At 39.1% G+C, this 23540-nt stretch overlaps 1 protein-coding gene across 1 annotated transcript; it reads right to left on the bottom strand.

Moving 5' to 3' along the window:
* Positions 1-86: 86 nt before the first annotated feature.
* On the bottom strand, positions 87-21205 carry LOC123978239 (phospholipase B1, membrane-associated-like). The gene is made up of 41 exons (XM_046061406.1): positions 21169-21205; positions 20998-21058; positions 20873-20907; positions 20077-20161; positions 19919-19982; positions 19744-19824; positions 19177-19242; positions 19016-19077; positions 18025-18100; positions 17770-17877; positions 16884-16958; positions 16699-16770; positions 16449-16523; positions 15916-15976; positions 15294-15352; positions 14679-14752; positions 14471-14514; positions 14230-14338; positions 13741-13792; positions 13462-13542; positions 13310-13375; positions 13129-13229; positions 12920-13001; positions 12721-12825; positions 11906-12001; positions 8636-8707; positions 8387-8464; positions 6266-6326; positions 5791-5849; positions 5286-5353; positions 5153-5196; positions 4279-4378; positions 4128-4179; positions 3956-4036; positions 3795-3860; positions 3600-3694; positions 2624-2705; positions 2431-2535; positions 2259-2354; positions 2087-2161; positions 87-626 (listed from the first exon to the last, which is right to left on the bottom strand). Exons 1-41 carry the CDS (start codon positions 21203-21205, stop codon positions 369-371), a joined length of 3219 nt encoding a protein of 1072 aa, XP_045917362.1. The 3' UTR covers positions 87-368.
* Between the last annotated feature and the right edge of the window lie 2335 nt (positions 21206-23540).

The following is a 23540-nucleotide window of genomic DNA, read 5'->3' as shown; positions in this document are numbered from 1 at the left end:
ATTAAGTAAGTAAAAAGAGTAGACATTTAATCACTTTAGTCTCTAGAACATGAACAGGCTGCTAGTATTGCCATCCCAGCGGAAGATCTGAATCTCAATCTACAACTATATGCAGCTTTCGGTTAAGCTCATTGTTTTGACGGTTTGTTCTTTGAGCAACATGATTTTGTCGAGAGCTGAGTTTCAAAAGCTCACACTGACACCGCTTACTTACTGTTTACTACCTGCCTCAAGTGAAACAGCAGAATTAGCAGCAAAAGTTTGATCTGAAGTCTACTGTCTTTCTGCCCTCTAGTTGCCAACATTTGCTTGATGCTGCTTTAAGACTTAGATATACTGTTGACAATAATTTGATACAAACAGCTGCATTAAAAACCAGTTCCTCTCATTTCTACTGTTTTCTCCACTTTGTTTTTCCGACGCTGACTGCGAGAGAGAATTAGCCAGGCAGCAGTAATGCCAACCAGTAAACTGACAATTCCCACAATCACTGGCACCCACACTGGCATAGAGGAGGGACACTTGGGCACAGGGATGGTTGGTGCAGGACTGGAGCTGGGGGTGGGGGTGGGGGTCACAGCTGGGCTTCGTAGGCTGTTGATCTTAGTGAAGATGAAGGGACTGGCCTATAGAAAACAAACAACAGCTCATTATAAAATGTGTCAAAGAATCTTTTTGCAGTTGTGCCCGAATATACTTAAGATTCAACCACAGAGACCTACACTTCAATTCAGGGATTATGGTGATGCTGATGAGTTGAGAAAAATGGAGACACAAAATTTTCAATATGAAATATATAAAACGTTATGTAATAGATGCTGTTTTGACTAAAATATACATAATATAAAACCATAAAATTGTTGAATAATCAAGCTCATTATTTATGAAATGTCATTTCATCCTGCTTTTTTCCAATAACAGAGTGAAGTAATTTCTGTTTAACTTCTGCTGCTATTGTGAAAAGAAAGCAGTTATGATATCGTAGAATGGTTTAGTTTTATCTTTTTCCACATATTCAAAAATAAAACAAACCTTAAACGGCACATAAAATTTAAAAAGTGAGACACAAGATTTACTTAAAGTTCAAATAACTTATTTCCATAATGGTCCTATTATAGTTTATGATATTTCACCTGAGTTTTAAAAATGTTATGTTAATGGTTATATAACAATTTTTGTCTGTCATAATAACTTTATTATGAAGTCAGCTCAGACTTCTTGGGAAGGTCAAGTCTTACCTGCCCCATAGCCAACTGGAAAAAGTTGTGCATGCCCTGATCACAAATCGCCTGGACTATTGTAACTCATTGTACTATGGCCTTGATCAGTCTTCAGTTCGCCGATTACAAGTAGTTCAGAATGCGGCTGCACGCCTGCTGACAGGGAAAAGGCGCAGTGACCACATCACCCCTGTACTGTCATCTCTCCACTGGCTGCGTGTCGTTTTTAGAATCCATTTTTAGAGCTTATTGTTTGTTTTTAAATCTCTTAATGGGCTGGCACCATCATATTTATCTGATATGCTGATTTTGCACACTCCAGTCAGAGCACTCAGGTCCACTGACCAGCTGCTTTTAGACTGAAAACCAGAGGCGACAGAGCTTTTTCAGTAGCAGGTCCTAAGCTCTGGAACTCTCTTCCTCTCAACATTAGAGCAGCTACCTCTATTGAGAGCTTTAAATCACTTTTAAAAACACATCTTTTTGCACTGGCTTTTAACACATGTTGAGCTGTGACATTTTATTGTTGTTATTGTTTTTATCTGTTGTCTGTTTTTATTGTTTTTGGAATGTTCTGTTTTAGAAGGGTTTTATTCGGCTATTTATTATGCTTTTTATCTTATGCTGTTCTCTGTATCTGTACAGCAGTAGTGACTGTTTATATACGTGCTATATAAATAAACTTTGACCTTGACCTTGACTTATTTATTTATTTTATATTCAACAACTTTGGTGACTGAACAATAAGATGATGTTAAAACTCAACTCTAATTGATAAATAATTAGATCCAGTTTTGTAAATCAATCAAAACATGAGTTGTGAGCAGTGGGATTTCTCCCCAGGCTTCAGAAATCTCGGCACATACCTCAGAGGGACAGTGAATCTTGGAGCGGTCATATGTGAAGTTGTTGTAGGCCTGCTTTCTGCCTACAGGCTCAAGCTGTCAACACAGGAAGAAAAAATCTGTAAAACCTAAAAAACTCTTGCAAACACTGATCACAGTGCTGCAGTTTGGTCCATTGCTGCGCCATGCTCACCATGTTATTCCACAGGGCAATGGCCATCTCAGCATGAGCTCGCTCACTGATGTGGAAACAGTCCACAGAGAAGAAACTCGGGTCAGCCTCACCTGCCTGGTGAAAAGATTCGATTTTCATTATTTGTCTGTGGATACCTGCTTGGATACATTTGTATGTCTCTGTAACTTACTCCAATATGAGGGATGAAGAGATTTTGTAAAAAGGGTTGGAGGACAACAGCAAAGTCTTCTCTGTCGTCGTAGCGATTTCCAGAAATAAGATGCTGGGTCTCAGCCTGGGAACAAAAAACGAAATTGGAGGTATTAGAGGAAACCCCCTTTTTTGAAAATATTTAAATGATTAAAAGAGGTCTTTGCTTTTACCTGATACTCGTGATTGATTCTTTTAATCTCTTCTAGCTCTGGGGAATTTTCAGCTGGGTTGATAACACAGGGACAACTGGTTCTGTAAAAAACAGCTTCCTGTTTATTTTCCTTTTGCAAAAAAAAAAAAAGAGGAAGGATCTTTGCACAGATTCTTTGATTTGGGATCTTCCTTTTTGGTCTTCCTTTTTCATGCCAAACTCCTTGAATTCCAAATTAAATCCTTGACTGATCACGGTTCTATAGTTTGCAGTAACAAGAACTGTAAGAAGTAATTGTCTGTGTCTCATAACAACTGAAGCAGATATATTTGCAACATCTCAAATGTTCCCAGAAACCGGGGGCATCTGCTTGGAAGGATGTGTGTATGTGTTATCTTCAAGTGGAAATGAAAACTTTTAGGCTATAATATTGTGTTAACTGCAAATTAATCATAACGTCTACCAAGAGATCAACACAAATATTGAATACCTATAATCTAATCGATAGCGCTTTACTAACTTCTGTTTTACCAATTTCGGAAAGCTTGTCTCTTTTAGTTCACATCAGCTTGAAAAAATCTTCATATTTCTGACATGCTCGATAAATAACCTTTGTCTTGACTAGATTTTAATCTTTAAGGGGAAACCACACCAGTATTATTTTTTGGAGGTTTAAACCTGCATCCACTGATTGTTTCCTTTTTACCACTCAAGGGCAGCATAAGCTTTAAACACAGCGCTGGCACATTTTAAGTTGATATTGCAAACCTGTTGCTTATTTAAACATCCAGCAGATACAGACCAACATAACGATCTATTTGGAGTTACAATATGCTGAAAGATGCTAAAACAAAAAAGTCTGTAGAGCTGAGGGGAACCACGAGCAACACCTTTTGCATTACACACACTCATGTGATTGTTAATGTGAAAATATGGATTATATATTTAAAATCAAGTCACCTTAAATGTTCTACATGAAAAACAACAAAACAAACCTCTGCATAAGGGAACAGCCAAGCGTGTTCCTCTTAACTGATTTTAGTGGATCTATCTGCAAGAGCTCCACAACATTAACCAACAGCCTTGGCACCTAAACATACAGAGAGAGAAGAGGGGAGCAGAAAAAACATTACCCACATGTACTGACGAGGACAGCAGATGACAATAACTTGTAGCATGTAATATCTCACCTCTTTGTATAACATGTCCAAACTCAGCATAAGATTGTGGCTATAGTTTTTGGGTGATAGATTATTCTGCAGAGATACGTAAAGCATGGTTTTTACTGCAGTTCTATAACATACACACACGTGTATTTATGTATAATGCATGCATTTTAAGGAACACTTACTTGGTCTATGCAGTAATTGCAAAGATCCTTTCCGCCGACAAATATTGTCACAAGTTTCCAGTCCTTTTCAAAATCCACCTCCTGTGTGGCATATGTACAGAAACAGAACAGAGACTTAAAGAGGTAAACACTACAGCCATTTTTAAATGACTTAGTTTTGGGGAAGTCTTACCTTATTTTCTCTCATTGCCTTGATGAGATCTTGGACTTGCAGTGGGATCTCTCTGTAACAGAACAAATACAGTCAGCAGGCGCTTCAGAGATGACAATGGGTCTTTCAAAAGCTTTACTCAGGCGGAGGTAGTAAACAAATATGCACATACGAGGTCTTAGCTCCAGCTACAGCCATGTTGAAGCCCTTCTGTCTTGATCCCTGGCCTTTGGAGAAGCCCTTTAAAGAGGGGTTGAACTTCCTCAAGATGTCTGAGGTGATACAGAAGAAAAATGATTGAGCACCAGCTGAGAAGTAGTGTACAGCTAGTTTCTTTCAGTCTAGCAGTAAAAGCCTGCTACATTACAGCTCTTCAGCTGGTCAACTGACAACCAGTGAAGGCTGTTATGCTCCCAGTTACTGTGTTATGTTTGTCTAAGAAACAGCAGTCATCGGGCCTCATCCAAGAAATTTTTATTCTTATCTAAAACATCTGCTTGTGTTCCAAATCGGATTCACCAAACGCTCAACTGTACAAATGTTTTTAGCAATAATTGCTTATTTTAAACTGATAAATGCCACCTGAACATCAGTAGGTGCAGTGTTTGTGAGATTTAAGCATTAGCAAATGAGTGCCCTAATATTGCTTTATGTTCCGCTCAATTTGTGGGCAAGTGTCCTGATAGATGAATCCATCTGCTGAAAACCAAAATTAGAAGTCATATTAGAGGAACCGAAAAAAAATGGAAAATGTTATTAATTAACAGCTTAATTAATTATTAATTAAGCCGTGGAGAAAGGCACACTATCTGTACATGACTCACATGACTGATGTGGACCTAAAAGAAAATCCTATATATGAGGAACACAACAGATTCTGTTAAATCACACTTACCTGTACATTAAGCACAAAATGGTTTGTGTCATTTAGTAACTGCTCCATATTAAGGCAAAAAATGTCTGATAGATTTTCAATACTAGAAATATCCCTGTCAGATATAGTGACTCAGAAACTATGGTTTGCTTAACAAGTGGCATAAACTCACTTGGTAGTGTTGTGACAGTCTCCAGAGTCTGATCCCCTCCAATGCTGCAAGAAAAAACCCACAAACATCAGCGCAGTTCATAAAAATAAAATGTGATGGTTAATGTAAACCTCACACACAAGGCTTTTCGTACCTCCATGATACTCCTTTATACTCTTTATTGAGGTTCAACAGGTTATTTGCTTTGGCGCCAGTGCCTGCCTGTGAACAGAGGACAAAGAAACCACGTATAAAGACTCAGAAAAATAAAGTCTAAATGCTGCAGAGGACAGTGAGGAAAGTGAAACGCTGACAAAGATAAGTCTTCCATCAAAGACTAAACACCTGAACATAAAAGGGATGATCATCACTGGTGCAAGCTATCTGGCTGATAACAAACTGATTAGCAAGTTCATAGTTCAATGACATTGTATAGTTGATACCAACAGGTTCATGGTTGGTGCTAAATTGCAATTGAATATTTCACCTTCAATTCCATATTATATAACAAAAAACAAATGCCTATGAAGTGCTTATTATCTGTTGCTGCTCAAGTTAGGTAAAATATGTGTGATTTTCTAATATATTAATGATATATTTTATTTATTTCTTATTGAAAAGAATATATATAATAAGAATCACTGTGTTACAACACTAACCGTTGAGGAGTCTCCCAGTGCTGCCACCACCTTGATGTCTGCTGGTCTCAGTGTATGAACTACAGATAAAATACATAAAAGAGATTCAGCCCACTGACATCAAGATGAACCATAAAAATGATCCCTATGCAAAACAATACTAAGCACTAAACCAGCTCCTATTTTCAGCATTTGAAGAACTTTGTCTCTGCTTCCTGAAACCATTTTCCCTCAGTTTAAAGCCACTATGTGTGTAATTTAAATATGATTATATTACATTTAATTTATCTTAACAGCAAACGTTTATAAACGTAGCAAATTGAAACAATCCAGGTGACAACTGTTCTATTAGTTTATTTCAGCCCTTTCATTATCAGTGTCACTGGTGGTGCATATTTGTACACCACACTTTCTGTGTTCGTATCTTGTTAACTGTAGATAAAAGAGGACACTGAATCACATATCAACTGTCTGCAGAGACGACTGTCCGTCTCACCTGAAGTTGGCACAGTGTCAGAGGGAGCAAGGTCCACACAGGAAAAGTCACTTCCCCAGTTCTGAGAAAAAGGAAAAGTCAATATGTGTAAAATGACTTCCTGATATGTTTTTTTGTTTAACCTTGTCAAATGGCTTTATCTGTTCTTTAGCCTTTCAACAGAAAAAATGTGACATATCCAGAAGCAACCTTTTTTGTTTCTTTCAGATAAGAAATTATATGAAGGAAAAAAAAGTCTTTATTAACTGATTTCATGTCTGAAATTGAAAAGCAGATATTTTGTACAGTAAATACATCAATCAGTGTCTTGTACAACATTCTGGGGGACTATCCTGCCATTGTTTTTTGGGAGCTGAGACTGACCTAGGAGAGAGAACTGGGTGTAGAGATTACAGAACATATGTGGGAAGAGATCTGGAACAATACAAAAAAATTGCAATCAACAAAATACTATTCAGAGTACTATTTATCGCCTCTCCAAATCTAAGCTCACCATCTCTTTATTGTGCCTTGAATGCAAAACAAATACTGGCAGCCTTACACAGTGTCTTTGAACCTGTTCCAAATGACAAACTGTCCAGAAATGCAGAACATTTTGGGAACTGTGCATGAACTGGATCCAGTATCTCTTCCCATGTACATCATAGAAAATAGTTTAACATCTTGACATTCTGTGCAAAGAAAAATACTACCTTAATGGATTTCCTGTAAGGCTCCCACAATCTATGGTTGGTGTAGGACAATAATGGAGCATATTTCGCTAGACCTCTTGACTTGTCTTATACAATCCAAGACTGCTAACTTGAAAAAATGCGGAAAACCTTTATCGAAAATGTAAAGGTGAATGAATCTGGCATTTTAACAAGAGCTTTTATATGAAGTACGTATATAAGATGCTGAGGCCTACCCAGCTATGGTGGTTATTGTTGGGATTCTGTGATAACTGACTCAAAATGATGTGCAATCTTTGACAGATGTGCCTTTAGAGAATCATGTATTTTGTGTTATTCTGTCTTTTCTTTTTCTTTTCCTTTATTGTCTGTACAGAGCTGAACAGTGTTATGTTTGCAATTGTTTTGGATGGAAAATGGAAAACTTAAACACATTGAGAAAAACAAGTTCCCAGAGAGATGTTTTTATACTGTGTGCTTATTTTGTGCAACCAAAAATCCCAAACCCAAACATATCCAATTTTTATAATTGTATGAAAGAGAGAATGAGAATGGCCTTTTCCCTTGATAAATTACTTGAACATCATTACACTTGCAAAACTTTTGTTTTCCTTTCTGGCAGTGAGAATAATTATACAAACACTGTTGTCGTGTGTTTATGATGCCTGCAGGTGAGAGCAGTTCAGTAAATGTAGTAGCTACATAGCCTGCTCCAAATATTTTACAAATATCAACCTACAGTAAAAAGCTACACCAATAGTTTGTCCTCGCTGTTCATTGCTTTGCCTTTTTGATTGTATCCTTCCTCTGAATGCCAAATTTCTTTTTTATCTGGAGCATCAGAAACTTCACAGACACTTCTTAGATTTTTCCGCCATAGGCTCTGCCATATTCCTAGTTACCTACCCTGTCTCTACAGTTGTTCCAGAGCCCTGTAGAGACACAGTTGCATGGCTTGACTGCAGACAACAACATTGCCAAAGAATATTAACACAAACTACTTTATTTTACAGCAATGGCAGATCATGGAGCGCAACATGGCTCTGGGTTGCTCCCCCCTTGATTACTGGAAAACGAATAAAACGTGCCCCTACCGCTTAGGAATGTCTCTACAGAGACCAGATTTAAATGCTCTGGTATGAAATACAGATATTTACCTGGTGGTGATAGGCTTCATCACCATTATGTAAACTCGTTTAGCAAGGGCTTGAATGTAACAGATGTTTATTTTTATGTAAAAATACTGCACTCCAAAATCTCAAATATCAAATTTCTTTACTATCACGAAAAACTTGAAGTTAGTCTAATTGCTTAAACACAACTTTAATTCCTGTGAAATGTTAACTTAATTCAGGTCTTTAGTTTTGTTAGACATTACATCACATTACATTTTATTTGTAGCCTACTACCAGTCACTTATCAGCCTCTCAGATAGAGATTACACACTTACTGTGATAGGTCCAGGTGTTGGAGAGGGACCAGCATATTTGTAATTGCTGTTGTTATATGTCCGGATGTATGGTGAAGTCTGTAGACAAAGGAAAGAACTTACATTACATGATGGCAGTCAGTGAATTTGCAGTTTCAAAATATAGAAATGATGACATGTACATTCAAAAACATTAGGCTATATACATTTAACGCAGAATTTCCAAAAAACACATTCACCAGCATTTATAGCAATGACACACTTCCCTACCTTGGTAGGACATTTTAGATTTATGTCTGCAGTAAAATCCTGTGTGAAAGTCTTATTGCCCAGAGGTTCCAGCTGGAAAAACAAGAGAAAAGTGACAGCTAAGTATTTTAATTTGAAATACATTGTTACATTAAATGTCATATCATAATGAAAGCACTTTATCATGTTAATAGTCGCTGTATTTTAAGGTAGTGGTGTGCTGAATGTTCAGCTGAAATCAACTGCCACCAGCAGTCAAGTTAGTCATTATACTTTACTGTCCTTTTACTGTCATTACTGTGCTGTACTTCTTATGGAGACTTAATGTAATGAACAATATTCATGTGAAATAAGAAGTCTGGAAAAATTGCCATGTTAATGACTTGCGAACGTTCAGTTCATCAAGATGGTTGTATAGAGTTGGTTGAGCAATACTGTGCATTGACAAAATAACACCATATGCATTAAATTTGGGTTTAATTACACTGAACAACAGTCTTTGGCATCCATATTTGTTTGGTTTTCAGGCACCTTTGTGTTAATAAGTGCCAAGTTGGATATAGCCAGAGTTTCCTAGACGTAGTTACGTCTTGGAAGGTAACATGAACGCTATTTACAAGTCAGAAACGTGTTATTAGACCAGTTCATCTTTACAATGCCTATGTCTAAGCCTTGCCAATGGCCTTTACTGAATTGTAATTCTATCATTTAATTTGTTGTCCATTACTGTTTGCACAGTTTCACAATTATTTTCCAGTGAACACAAAGTCCAACTCCTGTCTACAACATGAATTAGAAATGTGTTGTGCTTACTGTATTATAGTGCAACTACACACATAGTGAGGGCAAAGAACAACACTTGTAGAGCCATGTGAAAAGTAATCTTGAACTAATATGTATATTCACATTATTATGATGCAGACCAATATACCCTGGGAGATCGTCTCGGGTTACATATGTAACCCTTGTTCCCCGAGAAGGGGAACGAGACACTGCATCGGTGCTGACACTATGGGAACGCATCTGGGCATGGCAGGGCTGAAATCATAAATGAAACTACTCCAATCCTATTGGCGTTGCTAGAACGGTAGCGTGTGACGGCGTAACTGGAGGCGTATATAAGCACGCTGGTACACCGGACACATCAGCTCTTTGCTATGAAGCAAGGCACTCCAGGCGGGGTGAGGTGTGGTGGACTGACGCAGTGTCTCGTTCCCCTAGAAGGGGAACGAGGGTTACATACGTAACCCGAGACGTTCCCCTTCGAGGGAACTCGAACTGCGTCGGTGACGACACTATGGGAACGAGATACCCACTAGGCCGCGCTGAAACCCCCGCCTGCCCCCAGCATGCAGTAACCCATTGGCACGACAAAATGGAGAGCGCACGGGTGCCAGGTGCAGAAGGAAGGTCCAGACTGTAAAACCGGATGAAAGTGTGAGGAGTGGCCCAGCCAGCTGCCTCACACAAATCCTGGAGCGAAATCCCTGCGAGGAGGTCCCTAGAGGCCGCCATGCCTCGAGTAGAGTGAGCCCTTACGGCCATAGGTGAAGGTAACCCGCGCACCTGATAGGCCAGGGAAATAGTCTGAATGATCCAGTTGCTGATCGTGTGTTTGGAAGCGGGGAGCCCAGCCTTGGGGGACCCGAAACACACCAGCAACTGGTCTGCTTTCCTCCACCGGGAGGACCTCAGAGTGTAAATACTCAGCGCTCTGACAGGGCAGAGCAGATGAAGTCTCCCGTCCTCCGCTGTCACATGAGGTGGGGGATGAAACGCCTGCAGCACCGTGGACCCTGCCAAACTGGACGGAACCTTAGGGAGATAGCCCGGACAGGGGTGCAGGATGGCTCTGAACCTCCCCAGGGCAAACACGAGGCATCAAGGAGAAACCAAAAGTGCCTGGAGATCCCCCACCCTCCTCAGAGACGTGATAGCGAGGAGAAAGGCCATCTTAAGGGTCAGGTGCTTGGCCTCAGCCGACTCCAGAGGTTCGAAGGGGGCCTCAGCCAGCGCTTCGAGAACCACTGCCAGGTCCCAAGTGGGAACCCTGGAACGAGTGACGGGTCTCATCCTCCAGGCTCCACGGAGGAAGCGCACGACCAGTGAAAGCCTCCCCAGAGGCACTTGAGGCACTGGGGCATCGTCCCACAGCCGAAACCCTTAACCCCTGCAACGTCGCTGTAAACCCGGAGCGGGGGAGTAGTCAGACGTGCTGAGAAGGGCTTGCCCCAGGATTTGCATGACTCGTCGTGCAAATCTGGGAAGAAAGGCAGAGACTGGCGCGGAGGCGACGCCGCAGGAAACGCTCATCCAGCTTACTCGCAGCGTGTATGTCTGGCACAGCCTGCGGCCAATCGAGCTGGAGCTTGCCAACTGCCCGTGTCACCACCTCCAAGAGCTCATCATAGCTGGGTGCTGACTGATGACGTTGGTCCGGCTCCCGGAAGTCTTCCTCCTCCATAATGCTGAGCACATCCAGTTCCTCAGAACCAGACAACCGCAGCCTCTCCGGGCTCACACCTCGAGCGGGAGAAGCCGAGAAGCAGGCTCCCAAACGGGGAAGAGGGGAGTCGGAGCCAGCAGACGAGGAACTGGAAAAAGCCTTGGCAGTCCCGATGCCCTCGGAGATGTCGCGCTGGGACCCCCATGACCGAAGCCGCCACGCCGCCTCAGCGACCGCAGGGCCCGAGCCACGGGGAGAGCGCATCCGGCCATCTTCGGAGAAAAGAGCCGCACGGGACCTCAGCACCCTCAGGGGCAGGGCCTCGCAATGGCCGCAAGCAGCCCCCTCGACAGCTGCCTGGGCATGCAGCATCCCCAGACAAGACACACACAGGTCATGAGTGTCCCCAGCCGTGATGTAGCGCGGGCAGGGGAAAACCCCACTGCCTGAACTGCTCACAAGCTATCTCCTCTGCCAGACTTCCTTCCAGGTAAGAAAATTCCTCTCGTAGTTGTACTTTTCTCTTCGTAGTCTCAAACATGCCAGAGTGCCTGATGAATAGAAAAAAGCTGATGTGTCCGGTGTGCCGGCGTGCTTATATACTCCTCCAGTTACGCCGTCACACGCTACCGTTCTAGCAACGCCAATAGGATTGGAGTAGTTTCATTCATGATTTCAGCCCTGCCACGCCCAGAGGCGTTCCCATAGTGTCGTCACCGACACAGTTTGAGTTCCCTCGAAGGGGAACTTAATTTACTGACACTACAATTAGTTAAATGAATCCACAAAAAAATGAAATATGCACAAAATACTGTAAAATCTTTTTCTTGATCTCAGATATTTACCATGTTGTTCCAGAGGGAGCGAGCCATCTGCGTCTGGGCCTTCTGGCTGAGATGGAAGCAGTCAGCACTGAAGAAGGAGCGATCCGCGCGGCCATCCTGTTGAAACCGTATGGTAAATGTATGAACCTTAAGGACTATTTTTTATCAATCAGACCAGTAAACTGCAGGGCTACACAGGGGAGAAGTTTGGCGAATGCAATATGGTGCAGGCTACAGCATAGAGGCTGTCCCACGAAAAGTCTTTAAATGCATGGACACAATTTTTCATGAGTAGTTAGGCTCATAATTAACTTCTTTTGTTTATATTGACTAGTTAATGCCAAAGGAATAGATCAACATTTTTGTAAATACAGAAATAATATATCTGCCTTTTTGTCAAGAGTTAGCTAAGAGGGTTGATATGGCTGTATGTAAATTTAAAACTACCCCCAGCACCTGGTTAGCTTAGCATAACAACTGAAAACACAAGGAAACTCTGCTGATCAACACACCTGTAAATCTCACTTAATAATATGTTACATCTTGATAAATACAAACGTAACCAGTACCATTGAACAGAGCCTGGCTAGTGGTTTCCTGTAGCTTGATATTTAGAGTATTTCCCAAAATGTTGAACGAATCCTTGCTGTCTAAATCTTCCAGGTTTGTTTAGAGACATTTATATGCTTTATGCTGACACACTGCAAAACATTGTACAATGTAGCAGAAATATTGTCATGGTTCTGGTGCTAAAGCTGTGGTTAGATATTGGATAAGTTGACTGATGGACCAAACTCCCATAAAGTCTGTGTAGTCCTCATGTGAGTGACACTGACCGGCAATCTGGGGACGATGATTTCTCTGAAGAAAGGCTGGATGACCACAGTGAAGTCTGGGCGAGTGTCATAGCGGCTTGACTCCACAACCTCATGCAGTAAACGCTTAAAGAAAGAAAAACAAGGTGTCAGTGCCCGAGGATGAACTGGACTCTTACTTTAACTTTAATCATAGTACAGTTTCTTTGGTCTTTCCTACCTGATAGCTTCTATTGAGGTCCTCCAACATTTGAAGAGCTTTAGAGTTGGCCTTTGGTAAGATAACGCAAGGACACAGAATACTGGCAAAGGAGAGACAACACGGTGTTTATTATAGTTATATTATTCATATTTATTAAATGATAATTGGTGTCAAAATGGGTGCACATGAGCTTGAATCAAAGACAAACAGAGAAAAGTGGTACTCACTTTACCAGCCAAGTTGGGCATTTAAGGGAAGCATCCATGTGCATTTCTCTCAGTGGGGTTATATGAAGAGGTTCTAGTAAGTTCACCAGAGCCCGAGGCACCTGACAGAGACAAGCTCAATTAATGCTAACAAACAATCAACCAGACCAACATATACCTGGAAAATGTCTGTAGATTTTACCTCTTTGTGGAGATAATCCAGGCTGTCGCGAATATTACGAACATAATTCTCTACAGAGTAGAGAAGCTGTAAAGAGAAGAAACACTTTAATGTGTGACTTTAGGCCCCTCCAAGAAATGATGTGTGAATTTTTACTCCATCTTAATACTCACAGAGTTGTAACAGTGCTCACAGATGTCATTTCCACCAACAAAAATGGTGATCACCTTCCAGTCGGATTTAAAATTGATTCTCTGTATGAGAAATAAGAATGTGAGGGATCGTAGGCAGTATGAAGTGGTGTTTTTTGTGCTAGTCTATGTAACTTCTTTTAAAAAGCGGAAATTTCTTTGCTATTGTTTCATTTAAAGTAGACATAACATTTAAGGTCATTTTATAGTGGAGTTGGCAAATTTAATAGGTCAAAAATAAACATCTATTTATAAACTTACAGAGTCATTCTTCATCCTTGCCACCAGGGCTCGCACCTGTGATGGGATGTGCCTTAAAACACAAAAAAAATATCACAATTAAATGACAAATATTTATTAAATTATTTATAGATAATTTTCTTCCTTTCAGCTTTAGGATTAATTGTGATTCCAAATTCAAGAATTAACATTGAAATGTATATACAGTTTTTTACAATAATTTTATATTGCTCTTTTATCCTTTTTATGTTAAAGCAAATACTTATATATATATAGATAAGTTAAAATTGCAGAAATAATGCATTGTTAACATATGGAAATTTCTCTTGCAATTAACTACAAAAACAGAATGAAGTTTCACACTCAATTAATTGTATTCTTCTTCCATGAGATTATAAGGTGAGTCTAATCATTTTACTAAGCTTTATTTAATAGTACAAATTTCTGAGCTTAAGTCAGCTTACAACATAAGCAGGTATTCTGCGATTAAAAACCTCTGATGAGACTCACCTGCTCTTAGCTCCTGCTACAGCCTGGTTGAGGAAAGACTGAGGAGTCTCCTCCTTGCCCGTGCCAACAGAGTAGCCCGTCAGGTTTTGGTTAAAATGTTTTAAGATGTCTGTTATAACAAAGGAATAATAGTAAAAAATTAAGGATTTCATTGTGAACTGTGGCAATGACAATCCCAGAGCAACAAAAATGAATGTTAACATGTTATTTGAACCCTTTATAAGTGATCAGGAAGACTCACTGGGCAGCGTGGTGACGGTTGTGAGGTTTTCATCTCCACCAATACTGCAAATAAACACATAATATTGTGTTGGTGAAATGATTATATAAAACAACTTTCCAACCGAAGAAATATATGGCTACAGAATCTCATTTATATCAACACACATATAACATAAGCATTATGCTGCAATGTTGTGTGATAGTTATGTTGAAAAGTGTTGACTTACCTCCAGGACAAACCTCTGTACTGTCGCAGGACGTCCAGGATGTTGCTCTGGCTGGATGCAAGACCGTTCCCTGCCTTACAGATAGAACAGGACCATGTTTCAGTAACATGATGAAATAAAACAGAAGTTCTCAAAATTTATTGTGTATGTCCTTCCCTGAATAAACAGCAGTATATCAGGGTCTTCCACTGCTGAAGAATAGATATTAAAAATGTGATTTCATTATACTGTTATACTACTGTCCTCTGTTCATCTTTCTCCTATCTTTCGCCTATTTCTCTCAAAAATTGTTCACAAATCTGGTAGTGAGCACTTCTCCTTTGCCAGCTTAAGGCACACCTGTGCAATACCCATGCTGTCTGATCAGCAGCTTGATATGCCACACCTCTGAGGTGGATGGATTATCTCGGCAAAGCAGAAGGGCTCACTAACACAGATTTTGACAGATTTGTGAACAATATTTGAGAGAAATATGCCTTTTGTGTACATAAAGAAAGTTTTAGATCTTTGAGTTCAGGTCATGATGAATGGGGGCAAAAGCAAAAGTGTTGTGTTTATAATTTTGTTCAGTGTATTATGTTCTAATATTTCTCTTTTTTTGACAAAATGACTCACTGTCAGAGAATCACCCACAGCAGCCACTACTTTGATATCTCCAGGCCTGAGTTCATGGACTGGGAAAATACAGAAGACGCAAAACCAAATTAATTACACAGCACAGGACTTTCAGAGAGAAATTCTACAATATGTGTAACTATAATAATATTGCAATAAAACTAGATAGAAATATTGTGGAATTACTATTAAAGTATAAGGAAATGAAGACATTACATTATTAGAAGCAGTTTTATAAAATAAAGATGACATAAGAGGTAGGCATAAGACTAAAAATGATTAATCAAATAATAAATTGCTATAATATATATATATATACATATATATATATATATAATAGATTAGTGTCAAATGAAATAAAAACAGTATTTATTTTTGTGCTCAAGTCTGTACAATATCAGATTAAATATTTTGTATGTCAGTGTGACACTGCTTAATTATGCTGGTTTTAAAAACAATCTATACATGAAACGTGAAACATGAATACCGTATACACAAATAAAATCTACCTGACTACTTTAATGTCCCAGAAAAACATCATTTAACTATTTCTAGTCAACTGAAAGTCACCCTGGTGCCTGACATGGTGCCTAACATGTACTGTAGGTGTAAACCATCTTACCTGATGTGGGTGTGGAGGGCGAGGGGCTGAGGTCCTCGCAGGGCATCTCGGTGCCTGTAAACTGACCGGACACACAGAGCAGATCCACGGTTAGAATTAAACAGGAGGCGTACAATGCTGAAATCCAGCTGAAAAAATGGCTATGGGCAAATCAAAATTGCACACATTAATGGGTATGCTGTATCTTATTTAATTTTTTTTATTTATTTATTTTTTCTTTCGTTTTGTTTCATTAATTGTATATGGATGAGTGTTTGTGAACTGAATGAATTTTTAAGTTTTATGTGAATATTGTATATAGGACTTTTAATAATTTAATGATAAATGATGCAGATGTAAATTTTATTCTGTAATGTTTTATGACCTTTGTGATCTTAGCCCGTGGGACTACGGATGGAAATTAGCTTGTAGCTACAATCCGATATGTTTACATGCATGTATTCCATGTTTGTTCATTAACATGTACTGTCCCAATCAAATAAATAAATAAATGAATAAACTGCCATCTGTCTCAGCTTACAGATAGTACTCACTGGGTGAATGAGAGGAGAGGCATTACTGTGGTCATATGAAGGAGAGTTTCCCTCTGTCCTCAGGAAGGGCCGGTCCTTGGAGAGGGAGCCAGATAGCCGGAGAGAGGAGGAGGAACAAGGAAAAAGAGGTGTGTTAGGAAAGAAGAAGGATAGAATATTAGTATGGCACACTGAAACCTATTTTCAAGACAGTACATCTAATGACACACGTTAACATGCATGTGTGTGAGTTTTTAGCACAGTTACACACCTCAGTTGGACATGGCAATGCGATGATCTTTACATTGTCTTCCGTGTCTTGTTGGCCACTTGTGGGCTGGAGCTGAAAGACATCATTGTCTTCATGTTTGCGACATAGAGAACAACGACTCTGTATGTTTGTTTGTGTGTGTGTGTGTGTGTGTGTCTGTGTGTCTATGTGCTTTTAGGCCTCACCAGGTTAGTCCACATCTGCACCATCAGTTTGTCAGTTTGTTGTGATGCTTGTGACTCAGAGAGAGGCTTCCCACTCTGTTCAAAAAGACAATGTGCTATGTGTTAGATCCAGACATGGACTGTCATTATCTCAGAAGATAGGGACTTTTGGTCTTCATTAAAATTTTACATCTTGGCTTTGTTTCCAGTGGGGGACCTTGTTACTGGTAGCAACAGGATGAGCACTAATGGGTGATACAGGATGTTGTCACAATTTGAGGCTATTACTGATGTTTGTGTAAAGCACTGGGACTCCTAATCTGCTACAGAGAACATAGATGTCCAACAAGGTTCCATGAGGGATCCCATTTTCCAAACTACCTTTTACTTTACTTTACTTTACTTTACTTTATTTTACTTTACTTTACTTTACTCCAAAGATGCTACCTTTTACTTTACTTTACTTTACTTTACTTTACTCCAAAGATGCTACCTGTTCTACTTTAGCTTTAGCTTTCCAATAGGACGTTTTCACGGATGACATTTTAACATTTCACAGTAGGAAAAGGGTTTGAAAATTATGACAATTACAATGGCTGACTTCCATTTAGCTGCTTTAGACAATGTTATTAGTGACACCTGTGCTTTCCTGCTGTAAATCTATAATCATTCTCACCATAAAAACTGAATGTGTCCCCTAATAAACATAAATCAGGAGTCAAGGGGTTGATGAAGCAAACTATCTACCCAGGATCTCCAAAACCTAGTCTCTAAAGTCCATTGTGAAAAATTAAAACAGCGGCACTGGCCTCAGAACCAGTAACGATTAACAAGAGATGCAAAATGGTGCAAGTGAAAGAGACTATACGATTCAGGGGTTGAGGGAAAGTAACTGCCTGTAACTTACAGCGACAGATGAAGGGTCTGTGATGAAAGGTGCATCCTGCAGAATGACACTAAAGTCATCTCTGTCACTGTACCAGCGCTTCTTTACCATGAGCTCACCCAAGGACTCCTGCTCGTTGAAACAAAGTTGAGAAGAAAATGTTACCAAAAGGGCACTTACTATACACTCACTTGTATCAACTCAGCTCTACAAAGTTTCACAGCTTCTAAAACATCCAAGTACTAGCAGATATTTTGGGATGAATAATGGACAAACCTGCAGAGCTTGACTCCGCATGACCTTTAGAAGTCTGACTTCGCCTTCACTGTATGTCTCCATGCACGGGCACATCCTGTGAGCCAAACAGATTTACTAATTAAAACCTAATGATTACGGAGATGTTCTGTACTGTCATGCTGCTTCATCGTCACTTCAGCAGTTAAAAACACAGTTGGCATATTAGGTCCATTGTAGATTTTAAAAAATGTATTAAAAAACTCCCAATTTCCGGGATTAAAGCATTTGTGATAAAAAAAAACTCTATATAGAAATTTTTAGATGTGCTTGTTTTATTATAGGCTCTGAACTCTATTAAAAGCAGGGTATATAAACAGCCATAAAATTTAAGCTACTTTCACCAGTATTGTGAGAGACTTCCTTCTGTTCAAAGAGATTTGGGGAAGAACTGCAGACATTTATAAATGACTAAGTTGTGGCACATGCTTTCAAGTGGCTTAGATGCAGTCCCTCATACCTGCCTGTCTGAACGCTCAAGTCTTCTTATGTCTGCACTGACTCTTGTAACATTAATAAATGAAAAACAAAGTTATTCTCTCGTAAATTTACGACTTTAATCTCAGTTAATTCTCAAAATATAATTCCCCCTCCTCAGGGTCTGTATTTATTAAATCTACGATGGCCCTAATACAGTGTATCACTAAATCAAATAGAATTCTATTGGCAAGAAAAAATAATCATGTCATGATATTGATCTATAAAGCTCACCTCAAAATTATTTTCTCATTTAAATGTTGTAACTCAGTTCACAGTCAAATAACTTTTTCACCTTCAACATCCCATATGCTGCGCAGAACAAATTAAATGGATTAAATTACTAAACTAGAGCCATTTTGTAAAACATCTGTTCAGATGTCACAAGATAAAAGTCTTGATGTGGTGTGATACATATAACTAACATACTTTAATAAAGCAGAGATGAGGAAACAATGTTTCACCAGAAATAGTGTAATTTTACATGTGAACTTACTTGTTGTGGAAACTATCATTCTCTACATCCCACAGTGCAACACTGACAATGGTCCGCATCAGCTGTAACACATTGAGGTGATACAAAATGTAAAACCTGTGAATATTGCAAATACAGCAATAGAGACTGAATGAAAATACTGTATATAATCTGAAATATACCTGAGAGTGCAGCAACTGCAGAGCATCATCCACCTCTTCAATCACTGCTTTGATGACAGACTGAACCTGCAAACAAATACGACATAACTTTTTATCCATCTCTAAACGTCTCACATGTTTTTTTATATTGTCTTGGCAATACTGCTAATTGTTGTGAGGTACTATGGGTGCTCATGGTTCTGACACAACATGGTTCCGTGTCAGGTAATAATTTGTGCACAAGTGAGAAAATATAAGGAAGCAGTCAGTTATAAGGAAGCATTTTTTCATTAATTATTTCCCTGCCTCTGCATGGTTGTTTTAGCTGTTTTGGGCCTTTTAGAAGATGTTGTTGTAATTATATAAACCAAATTACAGTAAATGGTAAATATGTGAAATAAAATACAAGATAGAACGTAACTTTTTAACGACTTAACACTGATAGGAATAAAAAACTTGGACTCTGTAACTTCAGTATTTGAGGCAACAAAGTTTAAAGAAAGAAGTGATTTGGCGTCTTAGCTTCTAGCACATTATACATGTAGTTTTTCCGTAACAATAATTTCATCAATAATGATTGGTGTTTACCTGCTGCTGCTCACAGGCACAGAGCTCATTCACCTGAACAAATAGAAGGACTAGCTTCCAATCTCTGTCAACATTAATGACCTATAGGAGAAACACAAGTAACATCAACCTCTCATAGATGTAAAAGAGGCCGAGCTGAGAAGATAAGTATCATTTAACATGGGAGTGCAGCCGCTGGAGCACCTACCTGATTGTTTTGGAGATAGAGGGACAGTTCATTTGCCTGCTCCACTAGTGTGCTACAAACCAAATAAAACAAGGACACGACGTCTTCAAATCACTGGAAGAGTCAAAGTTAGCATATTTCTCATGCGTCACAAGTGCTGTCTGTACCTGAGTTGATCAAACTGAGGGGCGTACAAGTTGGGTTCTTCTGAGATAGGACTGATCAGTTCAGGATTGAACAGGGACATCAACTCTGAAGGAAGGACATTAACACAAGTTTCACGACAAAACCCGGAGCTTGTTTTCCAATTAAACAAATAGTTGAATCAGAAAATTAATCTGTAACAGTTTTGGTATATGATTAATTGTTTAATTAACTGATTACTTGAAAACATTACTGGGTTACAGTGATAGAAGGGCTGCAAATTCACTTTAATCAGAAGAAATTCAATGTTAAAGCACACTTCGATCAACAAATGTGACCTTTCTGCTTTGTGCCACTCAGTATTTTATCTCTATGAAGTACCGGCAGTACTTTTTATTTCATGAATGGCTTTCAAACAAGATAACAGACCACAGACCAAGTGAATGACAAGTGTATTGGGGTTCACTGTTTCTAATTATCACAGTAAGTGTAGATATCAGTGTAGTAAAGATAGCACACAGTAGTGTAATAGAAGCTCGTATCAACCTCTTCAGATGAATTACACTGTCTAGTTAGACTGCAGGCCAATTCTAGTGAAAGTCACATTTTTATTTATTTATTTATTTAGCACCGGCAAAGATACTGAAGTTTTCCCATCAAGCAGCGGAAAAGAAATTAAGAGTGAAGAGTGAGGCATTCATGGACATCCCAAGAGGGCAGTAATTAACTTTTTAAAAGATTTAAGTAAATTATTTAAGACACATTTTGTATTAGGCTTCATAAACACTACAATCAACAAAATAAAACTTTGAATCTTACCTCTGAGTCTTGATACCACCGTGAACAGTTCAGTGCTGTAGGAAAAGAAAAGACCACAGTGTGATTATGTCTCCTCACTGTTGACCTTGTGGTGCAAATATCACTTGATTGAGACCGGTGCTCACCTATTCACATCAAGTCCAATGGAGGATAGCACAGCCACATCTGAGGGCTTAACGCTGTTAACTGAAGAGAAAAATAATAATAATTTGAATCAAATCTCAGCACAAAGATACAGGAGCATTATGCTTTGTTGCAAATCAGAAATAGCGCTTTGAGGGGAGGCTGATATTTACTGTATGAATGGATCAGTGGTGGAAGAAGTATTCCCATTGTTTACTTAAGTAAAAGCAGCGACGCATCACAAAAAAATACTCCATTAAAAGTAAAATTCCCGCATTCATAATTTAACTTAAGTAAAGGTACAGCAGCATTATCAGTCCTGTACTTAGTAGTATCAAAAGTAGAAGTATGCATTTTGCAGAACAGCCTTTTGATTCATTATTAATATTATATTAAAGGATTTGTATTACTTAACATGTAAGTAGCATTTTAATGATGGTGCTGGATTTAACTTCTTTTTATATAGGCGTGTTGTTTGATCTATAATAATGCATCATATTTTATAAGCTTTTGATCATATGTTTTAAAGAAAGGTTTATTAATAATAATAATAATAATAATAATAATAATAATAATAATCTTTATTTGTAGAGCACTTTTAAAAAACAAGTTACAAAGTGCTATAACAAGTGTAAAGACAATAATACCCAAAAGACAATAATACAAAAACAATACAAGATAAAGAAAAGAAAAGACTAAAATACACATTTAAGATAAATATAAAATAAGTAATATAGAATAAAATAAAAGGGATAAAAAGTCAAATAAGATCGGGAAAGGCTCTCCTGTAAAAGTATGTTTTAAGAAGGGACTTAAAAGAGTTCACTGAATCAGCTGACCTGATTTCCTCGGGCAGGCTGTTCCAGAGCCTCGGGGCCCTGACAGCAAACGCTCTGTCCCCTTTAGTTTTCAGTCGAGACTCTGGAACAGACAACAGACCTCTGCCCGAGGATCTCAAGGTACGTGCTGGTGTGTATGGGACTAAAAGGTCAGAAATATAACAAGGCGAGAGGCCATGAAGAGCTTTAAAAGTGACCAATAAAATTTTAAAGTCAATTCTAAAACATACTGGGAGCCAGGGTAATGAAGCTAAAACAGGGGTAATGTGGTCATATTTCTTTGTTCTGGTTAAAAGCCTGGCAGCTGAGTTCTGGACAGTCTGGAGTCGATCAGTAGATTTTTGGGTTAAACGGTGTCCTTAAAAGTTAACATAGATCGAATTATTGCTGTATTTCTAAGTTGATAAAAACATGATTGAACAAGCTTTGTGGTGTGACGGTGAAATACATTTGTGTGTCATCAGCATAAATATGAAAAGAATACCATGTTTATGGATAATATGTCCAAGGGGAAGCAGATACAGTGAAAACAAAATGGATCCTAAGACCAACCCCTGAGGCACACCATATTTAACTGGACAGAACGAAGAGACATAGTTGTTTACAGACACGCAAAACTTCCTATTTGACAGGTAGGATGAAAACCATTCTAGGGCAGTACCAGAGATCCCCACCCAGTGCCTCAGTCTGTCTAACATGATGTTGTGATCAATGGTGTCAAAAGCAGCGCTAAGGTCCAGGAGTACCAGGACTGAGCACATGCCTTCATCAGCAGACATTAAAAGGTCATTGGTGACTTTAAGCAGGGCAGTCTCAGTGCTGTGGTACTTCCTGAAACCAGACTGAAACTTTTCAAATATTTTGTTATTTTCCAGTACAGTGAGCAGCTGTTTGGACACAATTCATTGTAAAATCTTTGCAATAAAAGGCAGTTTTGAAATTGGTCTAAAATTTTGTGGGAAGGAATGATCTAAACCAGGTTTCTTTAAAAGTGGGTTCATGCAAGCCGTTTAAAAACAATCAGGGACACAACCAGTAGATAGGGAGCTGTTAAAAACAGAGATCAAATGGGGCCCAACAGAATCCATTACTTTCAGAAAAAATTTGTCGGTATTACATCAAGTGGGCTGGAGGACACTCTCATTTGTGATACTGTTTTTAAAAGCTCAGACAAGTCGATGAGATAAAACTGGTTAAAACTCTCTTGTTGGACCTCTGAGTAAGAGGCCGCGGGGGTAATAGAGGCTCTGATTGACACCACCTTATTGGTAAAATAAGATAAAAACTATTCACAGTCATGATTACTTCCAGCTGAGGCACAAGGAGGGGTTGGGTTTACCAGCTGATCCACAGTCTTAAACAGAAACCTGGGATTGTGTTTATGTGTAGTAATGAGTTCAGAAAAATAGTGTGTTCTCACATCCTTAACCATTTTATTGTAGTTAATTAATAAATCCTTCAGACTGAGGTAATGGACTTGGAGACTGGATATTTTCCATCTGCGCTCTGCTTTCCTACATTCCCTTTTGAGGCTGCGAATGCTGTCATTTATCCAGGGTTGCTTACTAGCTTTAGACGTAGGCCTAACCTTTAGAGGAGCAGTAATATTTAGTGACGACAAGCAGATATGATTGAAGTGATCGACCAGATTGTTGGTGTTGGAATCAGACAGGTGTTGGCTTTGGCTCTGAAAGAATGCGCAAAAC

The sequence above is a fragment of the Micropterus dolomieu genome, linkage group LG10 (genome assembly GCF_021292245.1).
Source record: "Micropterus dolomieu isolate WLL.071019.BEF.003 ecotype Adirondacks linkage group LG10, ASM2129224v1, whole genome shotgun sequence".
NCBI lineage: Eukaryota > Metazoa > Chordata > Actinopteri > Centrarchiformes > Centrarchidae > Micropterus > Micropterus dolomieu.
Note: the sequence above shows the minus strand (reverse complement) of the source record. Positions and strands in the feature narration are given on the sequence as shown.